General features: G+C 31.8%; 4 protein-coding genes across 4 annotated transcripts; 2 read left to right on the top strand and 2 right to left on the bottom strand.

Annotated features, from left to right (window-relative positions):
• Nucleotides 1-479: 479 nt before the first annotated feature.
• LOC142225030 (enhancer of split m4 protein-like) lies at nucleotides 480-818 on the bottom strand. The gene has a single exon (XM_075294807.1). It carries the CDS (start codon nucleotides 816-818, stop codon nucleotides 480-482), a length of 339 nt encoding a protein of 112 aa, XP_075150922.1.
• A 2,864-nt stretch (nucleotides 819-3,682) lies between these two features.
• Nucleotides 3,683-4,012, top strand: LOC142225029 (enhancer of split m4 protein-like). Its single transcript, XM_075294805.1, has one exon. It carries the CDS (start codon nucleotides 3,683-3,685, stop codon nucleotides 4,010-4,012), a length of 330 nt encoding a protein of 109 aa, XP_075150920.1.
• Nucleotides 4,013-5,536: 1,524 nt separating this feature from the next.
• On the bottom strand, nucleotides 5,537-5,866 carry LOC142225028 (enhancer of split m4 protein-like). The gene has a single exon (XM_075294804.1). It carries the CDS (start codon nucleotides 5,864-5,866, stop codon nucleotides 5,537-5,539), a length of 330 nt encoding a protein of 109 aa, XP_075150919.1.
• Nucleotides 5,867-8,721: 2,855 nt separating this feature from the next.
• On the top strand, nucleotides 8,722-9,060 carry LOC142225027 (enhancer of split m4 protein-like). The gene has a single exon (XM_075294803.1). The coding sequence runs from the start codon at nucleotides 8,722-8,724 to the stop codon at nucleotides 9,058-9,060; it is 339 nt and encodes a 112-aa protein (XP_075150918.1).
• The last annotated feature ends 16,506 nt before the right edge of the window (nucleotides 9,061-25,566 follow it).

The following is a 25,566-nucleotide window of genomic DNA, read 5'->3' as shown; positions in this document are numbered from 1 at the left end:
TATGTTATATTTTTTTGGAAGACAACATTATTGAATTTGGATGGAAAAATACATAATGTTTGGAACTTAGACTACCCAAACATATCATATTGTTTAGGCCAATATGCTTTCAAACATATTATATATTGGAAGAAATCAAATATATAAATGTTTGGGCAATACCCAAAAATTTATATGCTTGAAGCAAAATGTGTTTGGGAGTATATGTTACAGAAGCGATTTTTGTTGAGGGTGTAGTAATCACTATCATAACATAGGAAAAAAATCTTGCATTAAACAAATTTGGAGATTTGGAGCCAAGACAAATTCTGATTACATTTCCTACGTTTTCCTACTTCATAGAAATAAGCATAAAAGGCCAAAATTTTGTATTGAAATATGTATATATTTTGTTGGTATAATTTTAAATATCACAGTTTTTGATAATGCTTTGTTGAAATAACATTTGTAACTTTCATTTGAAACGAAAGTGCAAATAATTAGGCTTGAGCCCAGCGATCTTGTAAGCAGGGTATTTGTTTAGCAGTAGTAGTCCAGAAAAAGGTTCCCTGTGTAGTGCAAAGGTAGTGAACTGGTACTGAATTAATGGTGCTGATGTCCTCATCATAGTAAGATTGCTTAGCGAAAAGACGTTCATTGATGTCATTTTCATAAGTCTCCATTGTGACGTGCTTCTCCTCAAGACTGGCGTTGCTTTCATTTTCCGATGATTCCATTGAATCGGTCTTCTTGTTATGTGGCTTTTGTAGTTTTAAAAGTCGCTTAACCATCTTTCTGATGCTGTAGGAGACTTTCTTATTGGCGATGGTGGTATCCATTTTGTTGAATTGGTTGTTTGAAATTTCTACGCACATTTTAAATGTGATTTTCTAAATTTGAGTTCTTTACGGAACGTATATTCGATTAAGAATGATATTTTCCCCCGGAGTCCTTGTGCCTTTTATAGTCTCAGCGGCCCAGCATTGTGAAATATTTTATAAGCAGGTAGTTGCAAAAATACCAGTATCATAGACAATGGGCAGTGCACAACAAAAGAACGTCTATGCTACCAAATTGTTCTCAAGGCGTGGGAACAACCACTGAAAATGATTAGAGTAACATATTTAGAAAATCTTAAAATCCTACAGGATCCTTTATCACCACACAAGGATAAAGTTATTGTTGTTGCAATCTTAGTGAAAAATGTGCACGTGCAAGGGAAACTACTGTCAAATAGTTAAGGTAAATTCCATAACAAATATTTTGAACCAATATTTTTCTCACGCTTTTGGTTTCAGATTGGTTACCCAGGAAGGTAGAGGACTTGTCGTGGAATTTACGGAATGACTTACACGTGCATGATGATAGTGAGAATCATTTAAGGCTTTATTAATAGCTGAAGGTATTTTATAAAAGAATTTAGAATATTCTGGCGCTAGACTCCTGGCAATGACAGTGAAAATATGCTTTACAAATTTGTATTACGATTTTACCTTTTGATGAGCAAGATCTTACTTTGCCTTGTATAAAAAGTAAAATAGAAGAACCTTTAATTATTGTTTTGTTTTCATTGGACCCAATAAGAAAGGTACAAAGGACTGGGAAAAAACGAACATACAAGAAAGTGTCAATGAAATAGCTGAACATTTCACCTAGCATGGCTTCCAGGTCATAGGGAATACTTAGGGATACAAGAATTTGTTGATATACCTCACCTTTAGCTATTCGTTAAAAATTAATTATTGTTTATGACCGTGGAATTCGATTTTAATTAGAAAGAATATTAATCACAAATTAACATTTCTTTCATATGTTCTGAGAAAGGATATTGAAAATTTTTTATTTAGCAACTTGATATTGAAAGATTATTGATGGACATTTTAAAATTTTAACAGAAAATACCACATTTATAAACACATTTTTCTGATGTACATAAATATTTTTGATTAATTGGCAGCTAATTTGAGACTAGATGAGTCGACAAATTCGGCGGCGGTGTCGGCTGGCAAAAAAACCAAACACCAAAAAGTTTTTCAGCGGTGGATTATCCCACCTCAGTAATGGTGGTGACATTTCTGACTGTTTCAAAGCTTCTCTAAGTTGTTTCACTGCAATGTTGAAGGCCGTTCGGACTCGGGTATAAAAAGGAGGTCCCTTGTCATAGAGCTTAAAATAGAATCGGGCAGCACTCAGTGATAAGCGAGAAGTTGTGGTATCACAATGGACTGAATAGTCTAAGTGAGCCCGAAATTTGGGGCTGCCACTATACCTAACCTAACCTGGTTGGGTAAGATATTACGTCAGGACGAGGGTGCGAGTGTCGTATGAATAATTGTCATTTTGCTTCGAAATATTGATAGCTATGACCAAAGCCACATCATAGTTAATGTGATTTTGAGATCGTCTCCATGAGCTTCATCCCGGCAAAAAGTTATCAGACCTTTCTTGTATATAAGTATGTATATCTATTTCAAAAGGCAAATCGCCTAACTCAAAACACATAATGTCTTCTATGGAAAGTTTATAAATTTCATTGCAAAGCAATGGGCGTTAAAATTTGCCTTCGTATACACAAAACAAAATTTTTTCTGATTCAATCACAAAATGAATTGATCCAATTAATGTTGTACTTGAAATGTCTTCAATCAAGAAAATGGTAGTGTCAATCACAGTTTTTCGAAAATATTAAACCATTTTGCAGCTCGGTCACGACATATGTTTTGGATTTTTAGTTGCTTAACCTCAGAGCGAAGATGTTTGACTATTACAATATTGTATAATAATTCGAAACAAAATGTGAGCAATAAGCAGTATTGACAATGATTTCAAGAAACCCGAAACTGCTGTGCTTTCTTTTTATTTACACCTATAATTTCGTGTGTGAAAACCTATTCTAGGGGACATTGCAATAAAATGTTATGGAATTTAACGAAAAAGTTAATGCATACACTACACGCTGCAAAGGGACCTTGAAGGTTTTCTTATTAGGTTTAGGGGCTTATTTAAAGTTTTATTGAACACTACAAAACAAATTCTTTCTTATTAAAATCAACTAAATCAACTTTCACTGTTAATCCATTGCCATGAGTCAAGCGTATGCTATGGAATGTGCCAAGTATATTTAAAAACTAAAATCGACTTTTAAATAAATCTAAAGATGTTCTTAGTTTCATAAAGTGTGCTCCAACTCAAAAACTCTAAGGAAAGAGCTCTCTACCTGCCTTAGAAACCAATTTCATGCCCAAAGTGTGGGAAAAATATCGTCCCAAAATGTTTATTTTGTGTTGTTTAATTTACCTCTCCTATTGAAAGTTATTTCCCTTGCACGTGCACAATTCGTCCTAAGATTACAGCAAATATATCCTTGTTCAAAAAACACGTTATGTGGTGATAAAGGATCCTGTAGGATTTGATGGTTTCACTCCAATCATTTTCAGTGATCGTTCCCACGCTTTGAACACAATTTGGAAGGACAGACTGCCTATTGTAATGCACTGTCTTTTGTCTATGAATTTGGTATTTTTACAACTACCTGCTTATAAACTATTTCAGAATTTTGAGAGTATTTGCCTTGAGAGTATAAAAGCAGCAGCACTCCGGAATAAAATATCATTCTCAATCGATTTTTCGTTCTGTAAAGAACTCAAACAAGAAAATCACATTTAAAATGTGCGTAGAAATCTCTCACAACCAATTCAACAAAATGGATATCGCAATCAGTAACAAGAAAGTCTCCTACAGTATTGGAAAGATGATGAAACAGCTCTTGAAACGAAGAAAGCAATCCAGCCAAAAGATCAACTCAATGGAATCTTTGGAGAATGAAAGCAATGCTAGTCTGGAAGTGGACTACCTATCGATGGAGTCCTATGAAAATGACATGAACGAACATCTCTCTGCTAAGCAATCTTTCTTTGATGAGGAAATTAACACAGTACCTGTACAGTACATTCGCACCGCAGGAGGAACGTTTTTTTGGACTTCTTCTGCCAATCAAATATCCTGCTTACAAGATCGTTGGGCTCAGGCCTAAATTTCAACACTTCAACTTGAAATAGAATTTTGAAAATTTTATTTTTATACAATTATCGAAAGCTTTAAACTTAAAACTGTGATACATATAATTATACAAACAAAATACATATACACATACTTAAACTTAAATCGATGTTTGGCTTTTTATTTTTTGATATTCTAAAAATTTTGTATTTAGGTTGGGATGATTATTGTGAAACCTTAACAACACGTATGGAAAAATATGTTATTCATATGTTCCACTTTAAACCAAATAGGTTTCGGGCTGAATTTTTTAAACACAAGATATTAAAGTGTAAAAATGTAATGTTCCTAAACTAGCATTAAATGTTTGGGACACATATGTTAGAATATATTATGTTTGCGACGTCAGTGCTTCACCAAAATCTGCTCTCTTTTTCTCCGAAAACACATTTTAATATTAAAATTTAATAATATTTAGACCTATGCATATCAAACGCATATCCAAAATGAATGTACTCATACAAGCACAACTTTCCGAAACAACATAAATCACTTTCACAACAGCCAATAATTTTTGTTGATTCTCTCGTTTGATATCTTTCGTCAACTCACTCGGTTTTCCTATTTATTTCTTTCTCTTTACCCTCTCTCTATCTGAATACGATATCGCAACTAGAGGTGTGCACGTGACACGAAATTATCGTGACTCACGCGAGGGTCACGCTGACGGCAACGGCGTAAGTGTTTGTGAGCGTGATTACCAACCAAATGTTGTGCGTGATCGTGAGTCACGAAAATAATATCTTCGTGAGTGTGCGTGAGTAACGAACTTGGAATTTTAGTGACATCCTAGGTGGTAAGAGTTTTATAACGCACTCGATTTTAACCATACTCATGTTTTCAGTCAGGTTCTATAGGTAAATCACTCATAAAATTATTCGTGAGTCACGATATTTTTCGTGAGTCATGACATTTAAAAGATTTTCGTACGTGAGTGTGCGTGAGTATAAATTTTCTTTTCGTGAGTGTGCGTGAATAAGATTTCTCCGTCGTGAGTGTGCGTGAGCGTGAGCACAATATTACTCACGTGCACACCTCTAATCGCAACGTATACATGTTTACTCGAATATTCTAAATTAATATATGTTTGCATCCGCATATATTATTTTGGTGAAACATTGACGTCGCAAACATAATATATTGTAACATATGTGTCCCAAACATTTAATGCTAGTTTAGGAACATTACATTTTTACACTTTAATATCTTGTGTTTAAAAAATTCAGCCCGAGACCTATTTTGTTTAAAATGGAACATATGAATAACATATTTGTCCATACGTGTTGTTAAGGTTTCACCATAATCATCCCAACCTAAATACTACATTTTTAGAATATCAAAAAAAAGCCAAACATCGATTTAAGTTTAAGTATGTGTATATGTATTTTGTTTGTATAATTATATGTATCACAGTTTTAAGTTTTTTTAAGTTAAAGCTTTCGATAATTGTATAAAAATAAAATTTTCAAAATTCTATTTCAAGTTGAAGTGTTGAAATTTAGGCCTGAGCCCAACGATCTTGTAAGCAGGATATTTGATTGGCAGAAGTAGTCCAAAAAAACGTTCCTTCTGCGGTGCGAATGTACTGTACAGGTACTGTGTTAATTTCCTCATCAAAGAAAGATTGCTTAGCAGAGAGATGTTCGTTCATGTCATTTTCATAGGACTCCATCGATAGGTAGTCCACTTCCAGACTGGCATTGCTTTCATTCTCCAAAGATTCCATTGAGTTGATCTTTTGGCTGGATTGCTTTCTTCGTTTCAAGAGCTGCTTCATCATCTTTCCAATACTGTAGGAGACTTTCTTGTTACTGATTGCGATATCCATTTTGTTGAATTGGTTGTGAGAGATTTCTACGCACATTTTAAATGTGATTTTCTTGTTTGAGTTCTTTACAGAACGAAAAATCGATTGAGAATGATATTTTATTCCGGAGTGCTGCTGCTTTTATACTCTCAAGGCAAATACTCTCAAAATTCTGAAATAGTTTATAAGCAGGTAGTTGTAAAAATACCAAATTCATAGACAAAAGACAGTGCATTACAATAGGGAGTCTGTCCTTCCAAATTGTGTTCAAAGCGTGGGAACGATCACTGAAAATGATTGGAGTGAAACCATCAAATCCTACAAGATCCTTTATCACCACATAACGTGTTTTTTGAACAAGGATATATTTGCTGTAATCTTAGGACGAATTGTGCACGTGCAAGGGAAATAACTTTCAATAGGAGAGGTAAATTCCATAACACAAAATAAACATTTTGGGACGATATTTTTCCCACACTTTGGGCATGAAATTGGTTTCTAAGGCAGGTAGAGAGCTCTTTCCTTAGAGTTTTTGAGTTGGAGCACACTTTATGAAACTAAGAACCTCTTAAGATTTATTTAATAGCCGATTCTAGTTTTTAAATATACTTGACACATTCCATAGCATACGCTTGACTCATGGCAATGGATTAATAGCGAAAGTTGATTTTAATAAGAAATAATTTGTTTTGTAGTGTACAATAAAACTTTAAATAAGCCCCTAGACCTAATAAGAAAACCTTCAACGTCCCTTTGCAGCGTGTAGTGTATGCATTAACTTTTTCGTTAAATTCCATAACATTTTATTGCAATGTTCCCTAGAATAGGTTTTCACACACGAAATTATAGGTGTAAATAAAAAGAAAGTACAGCAGTTTCGGGTTTCTTGAAATCATTGTCAATACTGCTTATTGCTCACATTTTGTTTCGAATTATTATACAATATTGTAATAGTCAAACATCTTCATCCTGAGGTTAAGCAACTAAAAATCCAAAACATATGTCGTGACCGAGCTGCAAAATGGTTTAATATTTTCGAAAAACTGTGATTGATACTACCATTTTCTTGATTGAAGACATTTCAAGTACAACATTAATTGGATCAATTCATTTTGTGATTGAATCAGAAAAAATTTTGTTTTGTGTATACGAAGGCAAATTTTAACGCCCATTGCTTTGCAATGAAATTTATAAACTTTCCATAGAAGACATTATGTGTTTTGAGTTAGGCGATTTGCCTTTTGAAATAGATATACATACTTATATACAAGAAAGGTCTGATAACTTTTTGCCGGGATGAAGCTCATGGAGACGATCTCAAAATCACATTAACTATGATGTGGCTTTGGTCATAGCTATCAATATTTCGAAGCAAAATGACAATTATTCATACGACACTCGCACCCTCGTCCTGACGTAATATCTTACCCAACCAGGTTAGGTTAGGTATAGTGGCAGCCCCAAATTTCGGGCTCACTTAGACTATTCAGTCCATTGTGATACCACAACTTCTCGCTTATCACTGAGTGCTGCCCGATTCTATTTTAAGCTCTATGACAAGGGACCTCCTTTTTATACCCGAGTCCGAACGGCCTTCAACATTGCAGTGAAACAACTTAGAGAAGCTTTGAAACAGTCAGAAATGTCACCACCATTACTGAGGTGGGATAATCCACCGCTGAAAAACTTTTTGGTGTTTGGTTTTTTTGCCAGCCGACACCGCCGCCGAATTTGTCGACTCATCTAGTCTCAAATTAGCTGCCAATTAATCAAAAATATTTATGTACATCAGAAAAATGTGTTTATAAATGTGGTATTTTCTGTTAAAATTTTAAAATGTCCATCAATAATCTTTCAATATCAAGTTGCTAAATAAAAAATTTTCAATATCCTTTCTCAGAACATATGAAAGAAATGTTAATTTGTGATTAATATTCTTTCTAATTAAAATCGAATTCCACGGTCATAAACAATAATTAATTTTTAACGAATAGCTAAAGGTGAGGTATATCAACAAATTCTTGTATCCCTAAGTATTCCCTATGACCTGGAAGCCATGCTAGGTGAAATGTTCAGCTATTTCATTGACACTTTCTTGTATGTTCGTTTTTTCCTAGTCCTTTGTACCTTTCTTATTGGGTCCAATGAAAACAAAACAATAATTAAAGGTTCTTCTATTTTACTTTTTATACAAGGCAAAGTAAGATCTTGCTCATCAAAAGGTAAAATCGTAATACAAATTTGTAAAGCATATTTTCACTGTCATTGCCAGGAGTCTAGCGCCAGAATATTCTAAATTCTTTTATAAAATACCTTCAGCTATTAATAAAGCCTTAAATGATTCTCACTATCATCATGCACGTGTAAGTCATTCCGTAAATTCCACGACAAGTCCTCTACCTTCCTGGGTAACCAATCTGAAACCAAAAGCGTGAGAAAAATATTGGTTCAAAATATTTGTTATGGAATTTACCTTAACTATTTGACAGTAGTTTCCCTTGCACGTGCACATTTTTCACTAAGATTGCAACAACAATAACTTTATCCTTGTGTGGTGATAAAGGATCCTGTAGGATTTTAAGATTTTCTAAATATGTTACTCTAATCATTTTCAGTGGTTGTTCCCACGCCTTGAGAACAATTTGGTAGCATAGACGTTCTTTTGTTGTGCACTGCCCATTGTCTATGATACTGGTATTTTTGCAACTACCTGCTTATAAAATATTTCACAATGCTGGGCCGCTGAGACTATAAAAGGCACAAGGACTCCGGGGGAAAATATCATTCTTAATCGAATATACGTTCCGTAAAGAACTCAAATTTAGAAAATCACATTTAAAATGTGCGTAGAAATTTCAAACAACCAATTCAACAAAATGGATACCACCATCGCCAATAAGAAAGTCTCCTACAGCATCAGAAAGATGGTTAAGCGACTTTTAAAACTACAAAAGCCACATAACAAGAAGACCGATTCAATGGAATCATCGGAAAATGAAAGCAACGCCAGTCTTGAGGAGAAGCACGTCACAATGGAGACTTATGAAAATGACATCAATGAACGTCTTTTCGCTAAGCAATCTTACTATGATGAGGACATCAGCACCATTAATTCAGTACCAGTTCACTACCTTTGCACTACACAGGGAACCTTTTTCTGGACTACTACTGCTAAACAAATACCCTGCTTACAAGATCGCTGGGCTCAAGCCTAATTATTTGCACTTTCGTTTCAAATGAAAGTTACAAATGTTATTTCAACAAAGCATTATCAAAAACTGTGATATTTAAAATTATACCAACAAAATATATACATATTTCAATACAAAATTTTGGCCTTTTATGCTTATTTCTATGAAGTAGGAAAACGTAGGAAATGTAATCAGAATTTGTCTTGGCTCCAAATCTCCAAATTTGTTTAATGCAAGATTTTTTTCCTATGTTATGATAGTGATTACTACACCCTCAACAAAAATCGCTTCTGTAACATATACTCCCAAACACATTTTGCTTCAAGCATATAAATTTTTGGGTATTGCCCAAACATTTATATATTTGATTTCTTCCAATATATAATATGTTTGAAAGCATATTGGCCTAAACAATATGATATGTTTGGGTAGTCTAAGTTCCAAACATTATGTATTTTTCCATCCAAATTCAATAATGTTGTCTTCCAAAAAAATATAACATATAATATGTTTGGAAACATTTTGAACCCAAAAATATTATATGGTTAGAAGAATTTTCTCCCAAAGAAGATTGTGGTCAATTTTTTTTTCTGTCCAATTGTATATTCCCTCACATTTTTCTCACTTCCATGAGTTTGTTAGTTCTTAGCACCTTTTTCTGTAATACAAACATTGTAGAAGAAATTATTAAATTTTATAATTTTTTTAAATTTTACCTTTTGCCGGACGGGGATTCGAACAGCGGACCACACAGTTTGTAAGCCAGCACACTAACCACTGGGCTACGTAGCTGTTATGGTCATCAAGAGATAATTATCGTTATAAGTCATATTTATATAGCATAGCTTGCGGCGCCCACGAGCCGATGTAAACATAACATTGTTTAACAACATAACATTGTTAAACATACATTTGTTGGCGACGTGGATCAGTGGTTGGTACGTCCGCCTTGCATGTCAAGGGTCCTGGGTTCAATCCCTGCTTCGACCGACACCATTTTTTTTACATATATTTTTTCGGGATATTCCAAACGTATTTGGAAAGGTGTTCAACATTACATACTACTATATTAACTTTTTACTACGAAACTGTAAAGTGTGTCTTATAAAAGACTTAAATTCAGAAAAGAACAGTGCTTGATATAAACGAAATGGACTGATTTCAAATCATATATTATTTTTTATCGCAAAAATAAAAAATTTGTAACACAAGTTTGAAATTTTCGAAGAAATTCATAAAACTCTTACAAATGAAGAATGTGAAGTCGAGTAATATATAAATATTTTTCCATCGAATCCTAAAGTTAACGATAACCATTCAAGAGCACATTATATTTAAATTCGAAACAATAATTTTACAACCAACAACTAAATTTATTTATGTGTGAACAATTGTTTGCTTTCTTTAATAATTTATTCTAAAGAAAATAAACCTATTCAATTGTTGCTTTGGATCATTCCCCACTAAGTTATAATACAATTTGCCTAAAAAAGTTATAATGTTATTCTGGTTTTACCGTTGCGAGTTTTTCCGTTAAAATGAGAAATAATTTTAGTGGCAAAACAACTCAATGTCCGCTTTTATTTTCGAAAGTATCCGTCAACTCCTCTTGGACTACTTATTAATAAAGAGGAACTAAACTTTGTTTTTATAGATCTTACTGTTTAATTTTTCACTGTTTCCCAATGTTTTCATTTTACAGTAACAACTCTAAAAAGAGTACACTGAAAAAAATATTGTCGTGTGGCCAAAGATTTCATGTCCTTAAAATAAGAATACAAATTTTGCTTAGCTTAGACGACGCATTTCTCTAATATAAAGTTTTTGCATAATATAAATATAAAGTTTTTTTTCGTGTTGTCCTTATAACTAAGTGATTTGACTTGAAAATGGGTATCATAACATGAAAGAACAAATTTTGAACTAAGGTCAACTTGACTTTAATAATTCAGAAAAAAATCTTTTAAACGTATGAAATTGTCTTTAAATTTGTTGCATTTTTGCATTTTGACTACAAAGCAAAAATCGTCAAAAAAATAGGACATGTTTTTCAACACTTTATTTTAAAGACGTTTTTACTTGAAACATAGCACAATTTCTACTGTCTTGTTTTTAACGGACTTTTTATAGCATATGAAAAAAGCTGAAAAAGCGAAAAAATAAAATTTGCTTCATAGAGTCAAATACACAAAACCCACATTTAAAAGAGAATTGTGTCTTAAAAGTATCCTTACTTGAATTCTCGTCTTCATTGGCTCGGAATCAATACCAAAATTTTTAAAATAGAGACACAATCTTTGGAACCGGGCATGCTTTTTTTCAGTGTATAGTGCCCTTTCGTTAGTTTTTATGAAGATCCCTTTAATTACCTTTGTTTGAATATTTTGACTTACTCGTCCTACACTCAAAAAAAAAGTGAACTCTCTATTTCACTAAAGCCAATTTAACTTTATTTTAGTTCATAGAAATATTATGTTTGGAGAAAGTTTTCTTTACTCTAATACTTTTTTGTGTACGTTAGTTAAATTAACTAAACCCGAGGAAAAAATATACTCAAATGAAGCATAAAGATTAACTAAATTCGTGTCTTCCACGAAATAGTTCAGAATTTCTTTAAATTTGTAAATTTTACCAAAAATGCGTCCATCGTGAACTTCATATGTCACTAAAGACATTCTTGCAATTTTGAACTCCAAGTTTTTTCTTCAAACTACAAAATTTTCTTTAACAAGTGAAAAAACTTAGTTATGTCTAATAAATTTTCTTGTATTTGTCGAAAAATATTTACTTATTTTTATGACATCGGCGTGATGCCAACGTTTGTAATACTGATTAGTTAAAATTTTCTACAAACATTCAAAATTTTCTAAAATTAACCGAAAGTTTTCTTCCTGGTGGATTCATTGTTTTTTCAGTGTACGTTCCGATTTGTTTTGACAAAACAAAAAAAGTGCCCGTAATGCGAAAATGATAAACAAAACTCATGCTTTTTTTAAAATGTCTTTTCTCTTGGTTCCGAATGAATTTTCTCTCCGAATACTCATTTTAATCTTTTTACTTAAGCATATACTATTTTTGGCGGTCTTATATCACAACATATATATGTTTACTCCAAATTTGTAAATTTATACTTGTTTATATTCACACATAGTATTTTTCCAATCTTTAATGGAATTTTCTTTGTGTATATATATTTTTAAGGCGCCAATTGGTTATTTTCATTATTTTACTTCCAGCATACACTTTATGTCTCTCTTTCTAAACACATACATGTTTATAGTCTATTTCTAAATTAATATATGTTTGCATCCAAGCATATTATATTTACACATAACATTTTATGTCCCAAACATAATATGTTCTAACATATTAACATATATGTCCCAAACTTATTATGCTAGTTTATGAACATTATATGCTTGCACTTAAAAATATTGTGTTTAAAAATTTGAGTTCCAAACATATAATTTTTACACCCAAACATATGAAAAACAGTCTTTTTCGTCCGTGTATGAACCGACATTTCGATGAACTAGTTTACTAAGTAAGCCTTTATACAAAATTTGTAATTTTACTTTATATAACGCACATGCATAATTTAAAACAAGTAAGGAAAGTCTAAAGTCGGGCGGGGCCGACTATATTATACCCTGCACCACTTTGTAGATCTAAATTTTCGATACCATATCACATCCGTCAAATATGTTGGGGCTATATATAAATGTTTGTCCCAAATACATACATTTAAATATCACTCGATGTGGACAGAATTTGATAGACTTCTACAAAATCTATACACACAAAGAAAAAAAAACGTTTGGAAAACGTGTACCGAAGACGTTTTTCTTTTGTTAGAGTTTTTTGAATTGCTTCGAAAATTTTAAACTTTTATCACCAAAAAAAATCGTTTGTTACAAAAATTTTATTTTTTCAATAAAAAAAGTTATTTTTGAAACAACAACACAGTCCGTTTTGTTTATATCAAACACTGTTCTTTTCTGACTTTAGGTCTTTAATAAGACACATTTTACAGTTCAAAATTTAATATACTACAACGTAATATTGAACATTTTTTCGGAATCTTCCGAACATATCTGGAATATATGTAAAAAAAAAACAACAACAAATCGAAGCAGGGATCGAACCCACGACCCTTGGCATGCAAGTCGGATGTAGCAACCACTGCTCCACGGTGCCAAACTAAATGTTTGTTTCTCTTAAATAAACTTTGTTTATTCGGTTCGTGGGCGCCGCAAGCTATGCTATATAAATATAACTTATATGGATATATATCTATTGATGACCATAACAGGTACATAGCTCAGTGGTTAGTGTGTTGGCTTACAAAGTGCATGGTCCGCGGTTCGATTCTCCGTCCAGGCGAAAGGGAAAAAAATTTAAAAATTTATAAAATCGTATAATTTCTTCTACATTGTTGTTAAGAACTAAAAAACCTCGTGGATGTGAGAAAGATGTGAGGGAAAATGCAATTAGCATGAAAACAATGGTTTTTTTGAGTTTGTCTTTATGGAATTGTTTTTACATCCTGGAAAAGAATAAACGTTTATCACAAAAAGTATATACTTTTCTTCCAAATGTACTTCCTTTCAACGAAAAGCAAATGAGAAACGAACTTTGTTTGTCTAAAAATTCGTTTGGGAGGAAAGAATTATTTTTTTGCGTGTAGACTCAAAATTTAAGTCGGCTAATGCACTAGGGTGAAACACACGCAAAAAAAATAATTCTTTTCTCCCAAACGAAATTTTAGACAAACAAAGTTCGTTTCTCATTTGCTTTTCGTTGAAAGGAAGTACATTTGGAAGAAAAGTATATACTTTTTGTGATAAAGGTTTATTCTTTTCCAGGATGTAAAAACAATTTCATAAAGACTAACTCAAAAAAATTTTTCTTGCTAATTGCATTTTCCCTCACATCTTTCTCACTTCCACGAAGTTTTTTAGTTCTTAGCACCTTTTTCTGTAATACCAACAATGTAGAAGAGATTATACGATTTTATAAATTTTTAAAATTTGTTTACCTTTCGCCTGGACGGAGAATCGAACCGCGGACCATGCACTTTGTAAGCCAACACACTAACCACTGAGCTATGTACCTGTTATGGTCATCAATAGATAAATATCCATATAAGTTATATTTATATAGCATAGCTTGCGGCGCCCACGAACCGAATAAACAAAGTTTATTTAACAGAAACAAACATTTAGTTTGGCACCGTGGAGCAGTGGTTGCTACGTCCGACATGCATGCCAAGGGTCGTGGGTTCGATCCCCGCTTCGACCAAAGTTTTTTTTTGTTTTTTTTTTTACATATATTCCAGATATGTTCGGAAGATTCCGAAAAAATGTTCAACATTACATTGTAGTATATTAAATTTTGAACTGTAAACTGTGTCTTATTAAAGACCTAAAGTCGGAAAAGAATAGTGTTTGATATAAACGAAATGAACTGTGTTGTTGTTTCAAAAATAACTTTTTTTTTTTTTGAAAAAATAAAAATTTTGTAACAAACGAATTTTTTTGGTGATAAAAGTTTAAAATTTTCGAAGCAATTCAAAAAACTCTAACAAAAGAAAAACGTTTTCGGTACACGTTTTCCAAACGTTTTTTTCTTTGCGTGCACAATGTTAGTAAAAAAATATGGAAAACATTTAAATCTGAAGCAATTTTAAGGAAACTGCGCAAAAGTTTATTTATGGTTTATCGCTCGGTATATATGTGTTAGAAATTTAGGAAAATTAGAGTCATTTTTGCAACTTTTCGATTAAGCAGTGGCGATTTTACAAGGAAAATGTTGGTATTTTGACCATTTTTGTCGAAATCAGAAAAACATATATATGGAAGCTATATCTATATCAGAACCGATTTCAACCGAATTTGGAACGCATAGCTACAATACTAATTCTACTCCCTGTGCAAAATTTCAACTAAATCGGAGCAAACAATTGGCCTCTGTGGTCATATGAGTGTAAATCGGGCGAATGCTATATATGGGAGCTATATCTAAATCAGAACCGATTTCAACCGAATTTGGAACGCATAGCCACAATGCTAATTCTACTCCCTGTGCAAAATTCCAACTAAATCGGAGTAAAAGATTGGTCACTGTGGTCATATGAGTGTAAATCGGGCGAACGATACATATGGAAGCTATATCTAAATCTCAACTGATTTCAATAAAATTTGGCACACTTGACTACACTATTAATTGTACTCCTAGTGCAAAATTTCAACCAAATTGGGGTAAAACTCTGGCTTCAGGGACCGTATTAGTCCATATCGGGCGAAAGATATATATGGGAGCAATATTTAAATCTGAACCGATTTCAATAAAATTTAGCACACTTGACTATAGTACTAATTGTTCTTATTGTGCAAAATTTTAAGCAAATTAGGGTAAAACTCTGGCTTCTGGGGCCATATAAGTGCATATCGGGCGAAATATATATATATATATATATATATATATATATATATATATATATATATATATATATATTATATATATATATATATATATATATATATATATATATATATATATGGGAGCTATATCTAAATGTGAACCGATTTCTTCCAAAATCAATAGGGTTCTATTCTGAGGCAAAACACATACATGTGCCAAATTTGAAGTCGATTGGACTAAAACTGCGACCTAGACTTTGATTACAAAAATGTGTTCACGGACAGACGACTCTATCGACTCAGGAGCCCACCCTGAGCATTTTTGCCAAAGACACCATGTGTCTATCTCGTCTCCTTCTGGGTGTTGCAAACATATGTACTAACTTATAATACCCTGTTCCACAGTGTGGCGCAGGGTATAAATATTTTTATAATTATTGCAAGAATTTTTATGAAATATGAAAAAACCATTATTTATGATGACAGCTATTAATTAATTTGATTTAACACTTAGGAGATTAAGTACCCAGCAAAACAAAGCGTCGTAAAAATCTTCTTTTTGGATCCGGAAGTGGTGCCAAATTGACACAGAAGTGATGAATTTAACATGGGCTTGTCATAGGACGGATGTCCACCATTTCAACAGCCGTTGCACTGAATTTCTTCTTAAGATGGGATGCGAATTCAGTGTTTTGTATGTTAATTAAAAAATTTTGTGATATTTTGACAAAAACAAAAAATTTAATTTTTTTATGATTTTTAATGCATTGTAACGCTTGTCTGGAATGTTTGACATCAAATATTTTCAAAAATTCGCAATTTTTCTAGAAAGGATTTAGCATTTTTTTCGGCAAAATTTAAATAATTTGTACCATTTTATTAATTCTTAATCTGTTTAAATAGGCTAATTTGAAACAAAAAAATTTAATTTTTCATTAAAAACATGAAAAAAATTAACTCAAATTAACTTCCTGTGCCGTTATATTTTAACGAACATCTTTGGGAGGACATTTTTGGAAGTGCTTTTAAAGATGTGCCTTTAGAAGAACTTCCAATTTGTTTTTTGGTGGGTAGTCTTTTGGGGAATATTGAGCGAACACGTCTAATTCCGTTTTAAGCACTTCTAATTCCCATTTAAAAATAACATTTTGCTCTTGAAACATGTTTGAGGTGATCATATTCCTTTTCTGGGTGCATAAACAATTTTTTCTCTTGTTAAAGAACAAAGTATATAAGGCTGAATGATCGGCTACAAAAAATCTCCTCTGTAACAGATACTCCCAAACATATTCTGCTTCAAGCGTATATATTTTCAGAATTTGTTCAAACAAAAAAATGTTTGCGCTGTGCAAACATGTTATGTTTCACCCTAAACATATCATTTTTTAAGTCTCCAAATAGTTAATTCCAGTTTCTAAACATTTGTTTGCTTGCAAAAAAATTTCTCAAATATAATTGCGCTAGAATAGAAATAAGCATGTATGTTTGTAATTTATTTAAAAAATGTAAGTCGATAAGCAATCATGGACGAGTACTATAAATGTATTTCGTTATCTATCTCCGTCTCCATATTTATCTTTTTTCTACTTCTCGCTCTCTCTCTCTCTCTGGCGCTTCTAAACATATATATGTTTATACGAAATTTACAAACTTTATATGTTTGAATCCAGAGATATTATATTTAAGAAAATGTAAGGTCCCAAACATAATATGTTCTAACGTATTAACATATATAGTTTATGAACATTATATGATTGCACTTAAAAATAATGTGCCAAAAATTTGAGTTCCAAACATTTTTACACCGAAACATATGAAAAACAGTCTTTTTCGTCAGTGTAGACGAATCTTATGTAGGTGAGGTTAGGTTAGGTAGCAACCCGATGTTTCAGGCTCACTTAGACTATTCAATCCATTGTGATACCACGTGGAAAGAATTCCCTTCGTAAAAAGAATGAAAAGTTTCGTTAAAATACTAAATTTGTCATTGTTTTACAACCAAAGAAACTTATCATTAAAAGAACGAAATGTAACGCTCTTTTCACGAAGTTTGTTCTTTATAGTTGTAGGTAAAACTTTCGTACTTTTTATGAAATAGTTTCGTAATTTTTATGATACAATTTCGTACTGTTTATTATACAGTTTCGTACCTTTTATGAAATGGTTTCGTACTTTTTATGAAAAACTTTCGAACTTTTTGTGAAAAATATAGTCCAAAGTGCATTTGGTTGTAGTAACAAGTTTAAAAATGTTATCTTAAGTTTTTGAACAATTTTTAGTTTGATTGTTTCACTTTTATTCAAAACATGCCGTCACCCAAATGAGAAGTATCGCAGTATTAATTGAGTAAAGAAATAAACTCAAGCATATTATACAAAGACAATTTTATGTCGCGAACGGAAATTTTACAAATGTAATGAAACTTTTTCGTTATTTCAAAGTATATGTTTTGTACTTTTTATGAAGAAATTTTAACGCAGAATATTTTCATAAAATATTCATAAACTCGTAAAAACTTCTTCACAAAAGTCATGAAATTTGAAGAAAATTTCGCTAAAAGTACGAATTTTTTACGAAGAAAAGTTAAAGTAGAATATTTCATAGACGTTTCTTAATATGGTCTTCGTAAAATTTACGAAAATGAATAAAAACGTCGTTATTTTAATAAAGAATTCACGAAGAATAGTTAATGAAAAAAGTTTCGTAAAATTAACGAAGAGAATTCTTTCGGTGCATAGTGGTGAAATTCTCTCTTATCATTGAGTGCAGCCCGATTCCATATTTAGCTCAATGATAAGGGACCTCCTTTTTATAGCCGATTCCGAACGGCGTTACACTTCGAAGCTTCGAAACACTCAGAAATGTCATCAGCACAGTGTTGGGCGTTATTCAATAAATTTTTATTCAAATAACAAATAATTTTTTATTCGTTATTTTTCATTTGGAATTTTTTGAAATCAAATTTCAACTGTTATCTGTTTATTTGTGTCACAAATAATTATTCGTCATTCGTTAGTTGTTATTTGTCATACAAATAATAATTTTTTTGAATCGAAAAAATAAATTGAATTTATTGAATTCTTCTGATAAAATAATCTTTTTTTGAGGAGTGATAATTGTCTTTATAACTAGGAATGGAACCGGAAGGTACAATATCCAAAAATAGTGATTCAAGTGAATCTGGTTTTTCCATTTTTGATGGAAAATTCTACAGAATTTTAGAAGACGGAGTAAAGAATATCAGTGCTGTGTGCGTGAAATGTGAGCCTGATTTTGTTAAGATAAAAGGAGAGAAAAATTCAGCATCAAACTTCATATCTCACCTTAAGAGGCGACATGGTAAGGATGCGTTTGAAGAGTACCAGAGCTATAAACGCCTAAAACGTTCTCAAGCGAAGGAGGTAATGAGAAAAAAAAATTTTTTTCACATACGTGTATTATTTGAAATTTTATTTGAAACTTTCGAATAACAAATAAAAAGATAACAAATTAATTGAAGTTATTTGTTTCCATAAATAAACGAATAAAAAAAATAATTTTTAATTCCAAATAAATCGAATTTATTCGTTATCTTTTTATTCGTTATTTAGAATAAATTTTGCCCAACACTACACCAGCATTACTGAGAAGGCATAATCCACCGTTGTTCGGTCGAAGCAGGAATCGAACACACGACCCCTTGAATGCAAAGCGGACATGCTACCATTGCATCACTGTGACGAATCTTATGTACTCTACATCATAAATTGAGCACAAAGTTTACTAAAATCTGTCACCAAAATCGAATCAAGGTATATTTAAGTGGAATTAAACAACAAAACTAATATTGTTGTTTAATTCCACTTAAAAAATAATCTTTATCGAGTATATATTGTACTCCATATGCTTGAGAATAATGAGTTACCATCACTGAATGGTTTACTGTATAAAGTCACTACAATGAAAATAACTAAAGGATTGGAAAAAGTGGGTTTTCAGTACTAAAATCGCTTCTCTAACATATGTTGCAAACATATTTGGCAGGAAGCGCATATATTATTGGAAGCATTTGGAGCCCAAAAATATTATATGCTTGGAAGAATTTTCTTCCAAAGAAGATTGTACTAAAAAAAATTATGTCTGCCTAATTGCATATTCCCTCACATCTTTCTCACTTTCACGGGATTTGTTAGTTCTCAGCACCTTTTTCTGTAATACAAACAATGTGGAAGAAATTATTAAATTTTATTAATTTGTTGAATTTTACCTTTCGCCTGGATGGAGAATCGAACCAAGGACCATACAGTTTGTAAACCACTGGACTGCGTAGCTGTTATTGTCATCAATAGACAATTATCGTTATAAGTTATATTTATATAGCATAGTTTGCGACGCCCATGCAAACAAAACATTATTCAACAGAAACATACATATGTTGGTCACGTGGAGCAATGGTTAGCATGTCCGCTTTGCATGCAAAGGAACGTGGGTTCAATCCCTGCTCCGACCGAAAACTAAACATATTTTTGTACATCTATTTTTACATATGTTCCAAAAATTCCCAAAAGACATTACATATTACTATATTAAATTTTTACAATGAAACTTCGAAATGTTGGTTATTAAAGATTTACACTCAGAAAATAGGTCATATAAACGAAATGAGTTTTTGGATAAAATATTATTTTTTGTTGCAAAAATAAAAATTTTGTAACAAAAAAATGTTTTTGGTATAAAGGTGGGTATTAAGTTCGAGTTTAGCCGCTAAAAACGTCATTTTTCACGATTACTTTTCTTTAATAATCCATTTTAAGGAATACAAACTTTGTGAAAATTTGCTTTAGGCTTTTACCCATCAAGTTATAATAAAATTTGCAACAAATATGTAAATTTTAATGCATTTTTCTTACTGATTTAGTTTTCACTTTAGCGATTTTAGCGGCTAAACTCGAACTTAATACTCACCTTAAAAGTTTGAAATTTTCGAAGAAATTCAAAAATCCACTTGTAGTTAAGTTTGGTTTTAAGCTGAATTCAAAAACAACAATAATGATTGAAGAATAAACCAACAATAACAAAACAAAATGAATGAAGATAGAGGAACTTTGTTTAGGCAAAGCAGACTGTCAAAAAAGCCTATTTTCGGGAGGTTAAAGTGCAGTTCACATTGGGTTGAGTGAATTATCCGAATTTATCCTGATAATTGGTTGATAGTTTTGCTACAAGTAGAAAATGCTGATGAGGAATGTGCTAATTCCGAAAGAGCTGTCCATCCAACCATCTTGCAGTCTATAGAGCTTTTCCCAAATAAATTTGACAAGCATACTTTTCCACTGTTGATTAAGCTACACTTGTAGTTTAGTCAATACATGGTTTTTAGCTGAACTCAGAGACGACAAAAATAAATTCAAAATTTCTAACAACCGAAGAACGTGAAGTCGAGTATAAACATAAATTATTTTACAATATATACATAAATTTATTTAGGCGTGAACTGTGTTTTACTATCATTTAACACCATTGTAAATGCATTTAAAATTTATCGTATTTAGAAATGGAAATAAATAAGAATTTTTATTAACGAATAATTATGTACTTAATTTAATTTTTTTCTTTAAGACCGGTATTAAGTTGGCATTATCGCTCTAAAATGGCCATGTTTTCACGTTTACTTTTCTTTAATAATTCTTTTTAAAGAAAGGAATTTTTTTCAATTGTTGGTTTGGATCATTTCCCCACATTTTACTGTCCCAACTCTAAAAAGAGTATAGTGCCCTTTCGTTATTTTTTTATGAAGATCCCATTGTAATTTTTATATATTTTCCACTGTTTTTTTTGTTTGTTTTTATTTCCTTTGTCTGAATATTTTGACGTACTCGTCGTACGTTCCGATTTCTTTTGAGGAACCAAGAAGAAAAAATAGTGTCCATATTGTCATGTCCACACGTACATAAAATGCTGCTCTCAAGGCAAAAACAGATGCTCTTTTTTCAAAAGTCTGTTCTCTTTACTCCGAACACTCATTTTAATATTCAAATTAAATAATATTTAGACTTAAGCATATACAATTTTTGGCGAAGCCTTATTAACTTAATGCCAAGCGCATAACCAAAAATCGTCAAAAAATCGGCAATATAAATAATATTAAAATTAAATATATAGTTTTTTGGGGTAAACACAAAACAAAAGTATTTATTTCATATTCAAAACAGAAAATAATGTACACAACTATGCATTTCAATAAATAAATATATAAAGAAATCATTTTAAATTTTTGTTTCACAAAAAAAATATTTCGTAATTTTGTATAAAAAATCTATTTTTCTAAAATATTGTTATTAATTGAGTAACATTTTTATTTAAAAATTAAATATTTTGAAACTCAAAAAAGTCCCGTGTTTTCCAAAACATATATTGTTTTGACAAAAATCTATAAAAATGTGTGTTCATTATTAATTGATAGGAACGTTCAATAAAACAACAACATTGTATGGCGCTAAAGATAGGTTTGCAATTTTGAACTCCAATTTTTTCCTACGAAATTACCTTCAACAAGTGAAAAAAATTATTGAGTATAATAAATTTTCTTTAATTTGTCAAATAAGTTTTTTCTTATTTTTGTTGTCTCAGCATTTGTAACACATTTTCTAAAATTAATTCACATTTTTCATTTTTGAGGGTTCATTCTTGTTTAGTGTATTTAACACCTGAAACTATGGAAGTATTTCAACGCGAATTGTGAGAAAAAATCATGATGGGATGAATCAAGTCCAATCTGCAAACCTTCAAAACTGATGTAAATGAATGAGTTATTTTTTGCATCATAAATCGCGACAAGCGATTTATGATGAGGATTTAGAAAAACGAAACAGGTGTATTACATTTTTACCTTTCCATAACACTATAAAAAATAGTAACGATAGGCTTATAAATCAGCTATTATATAACTACCAATTTCGCATAAAGTAGTTCAGATTTTTTTTGTAAATTTTAAATATAAAAGACGGAAAATTGGTTTTTAAATATGTATATATTTTGTTTGTATAATTTTAAATATCACAGATTTTAAAGCTTTCAATTATTGAAATTAATTTGTTTAAGTTTCATATTAAACTAAAGCATAGAGAATTATGATTGAGCCCAGCGATCTTGGAATATTTGGTTGGCCGTAGTAGTCCAGAAAAAGGTTCCCTGTGTAGTGAACTGGTACTGAATTAATGGTGCTGATGTCTTCATCATAGTAAGATTGCTTAGCGAAAAGACGTTCATTGATGTCATTTTCATAAGTCTCTATTGAGATGTGTTTCACCTCAAGACTGGCGTTGCTTTCATTTTCCAATGATTCCATTGAATAGATCTTCTTGTTATGTCGCTTTTGTAGTTTTAAAAGTCGCTTAAACATCTTCCTGATGCTGTAGGAGTCTTTCTTATTGGCGATGGTGCTATCCATTTTGTTGAAGTGGTTGTGTGAAATTTCTACGCACATTTTTAATGTGATTTTCCTGTTTGAGTTCTTTACTGAACGTATATTAGGTTGAGAATGATATTTTTCTTCGGAGTCCGTGTACCTTTTATAGTCTCAGTGGCCCAGCATTCTAAAATATTTTATAAGCAGGTAGTTTCAAAAATACCAGCATCATAGACAATGGGCAGTGCACAACAATAGAACGTCTATGTTACCAAATTATTTTCAAGGCGTGGGAACAGCCAGTGAAAATGATTAGAAAAACATAAAATCCTACAGGATCCTTTATCACCACACAAGTATAAGGTTATTGTTGTTGCAATCTGAAGAGAAAATATGCACGTGCAAGGGAAACTACTTTCAGATAGTAAAGGTAAATTCCATAACAGAAACTAAATATTTTGAACCAATATTTTTCTCACGCTATTGGTTTGAGGTTGGTTACCTAGGTATGTAGAGGACTTGTCGTGGAATGTACGGAATGATTTTCCCGGTCATGATAATAATAGCTGGTGTAAAGAAGTTCGGAGCATACTGTAGTATACGTCAGACTCGTGGCAATGAAATGACAGTGAAAGTATAGTTTCTATATTACAGCTTAACTGATCGCCATTCAACCTTCTAATGAGAAAGATATTACCCAGCATTGTTTAAATAGTAAACTAGAAGATCCTCTAATTATTGATTTGTTTTCGTTGCTCACAATAGAAACCCACAAAGGACTAAGAAAAAAACAATATGTCAATAAAAAGTTCAAATATGTATACCCACCATATACAAAATATACTATAAATATTTTTCAATTACATCCTCAGTTGAATAGTCAAATAAAAAAGGCCATTAACTACGAAATAGCTGAACTATAAACTTAACATGGCTGCCAGGCCTCAGCAACATTTTTGATTGTTACTTCTAAGCCAAAGATATGACTTCTTTAAAAAAAGCTATGTCAAAGAAGCACTTAAATTTCAAGTATAGGAAATATAAAATTGTAATTGTGATACATTATCGATTTTTTATTTTATCTTCAGGTTAACAAAGATATTGACAGAAACATAAACGGCAGTTTTAAAAATGCATCCTCATCATTTAATGCTTTCTAAGCCATAGGTTTACAGAAAATAATTTCGCGAAAAATTTTCCAATTAAAGTCATACTTGAGCCTTAAAAGATATTCAATTAAAAATTTAATTGATTCAACAAATTTTTTTAAAAGTCAATAAAAATTAATAGTATCAATTAATTGTTTAACTGACTTTCAATTAATTTTTTACTTGATATTATAATTTCTGTGATTGAAGACATTTCAATTAAAAAAATAATTGGATCACAATTTTAAAAAATAATTGGATCACAATTTTTTTGTGTGTGTTCGCAATGTCACCCCTTATTTAACGGTCCTTCAACGTCCAAGGAGAGCGTACTAATCATTACACAGGGTATAGATAATACAGTCAAAGTTACCAAAATTGGCTGATAGAGAGATATTTGAGTTCTTGATGCCAGTTAGTGAAAAGATTATGTAAGATTCTTTACTGCCATAAGTCATGGGAATTTTCTTGTATGTAATACAAGAAAGAAATATGAATTAAAATTCGCATTCATATGTTATGACGACGAGATCATTGTGCTTACAGGAAGACTTATTTCAAAGCCGCTCAACTCAACTCAACTCATAGCGAAGATGATTGACTGTTCCAATATTGTCTAATAATTGGAAGAAAAAGTGTGAGCAATAAGCAGTAAGGCCCGAAACTGTTGTTTAATGAAAGATGTGGGTTCTTAATTTTTATTTAACTATAACTCCAAAATAAACACCCGCTTTGATACGGTAATGATTACACCCCTCTTTCCCCTTTTGACTTGGTATCACAATGGACTGAATAGTCTAAGTGAGCCTGAATCTTAATAGGGCTGCCACGTTAACCTAACCCCTTTTGATAAAAGAAATCATGGTTGTACTTCTCGTCTCCAATTGCGCCCAAATAGTTTTTCTTAATGAAATCAACTAAGGATAGTACATTCACTGTTAATTCATTGCCATGAGTCAAGCGTATGCTATGGGCGGTGTCAAGTAGATATACAAGTAGAAGCAGCTAATAGCTGGGGATTGTTAGTCTCATAAAGTGTGCTCCAACTCATAAATTCTAACTTATAAATCCCAGAGAAGAGTTCGCAACCTGCATTAGAAACCAATTTCATGCCCAAAGTGTGGGAAAATATCGTCCTAAAATGTTTATTTTGTGTTATGGAATTTGCCTCTCCCATTGAAAGTTGTTTCCCATGCACGTGCACAATTCGTCCTAAATTTACAGCAAAGATATCCTTGTTCAAAAACACTGCATGTTGTGATAAAGGATCCTGTAGGATTTGATGGTTTCACTCCAATCATTTTCAGTGATCGTTCCCACGCTTTGAACACAATTTGGAAGGACAGACTCCCTATTGTAATGCACTGTCTTTTGTCTATGAATTTGGTATTTTTACAACTACCTGCTTATAAACTATTTCAGAATTTTAAGAGTATCTGCCTTGAGAGTATAAAAGCAGCAGCACTCCGGAATAAAATATCATTATCAATCGAATTTTCGTTCTGTAAAGAACTCAAACAAGAAAATCACATTTAAAATGTGCGTAGAAATCTCTCACAACCAATTCAACAAA

The sequence above is a fragment of the Haematobia irritans genome, chromosome 2 (genome assembly GCF_050003625.1).
Source record: "Haematobia irritans isolate KBUSLIRL chromosome 2, ASM5000362v1, whole genome shotgun sequence".
Classification (NCBI taxonomy): domain Eukaryota; kingdom Metazoa; phylum Arthropoda; class Insecta; order Diptera; family Muscidae; genus Haematobia; species Haematobia irritans.
Note: the sequence above shows the minus strand (reverse complement) of the source record. Positions and strands in the feature narration are given on the sequence as shown.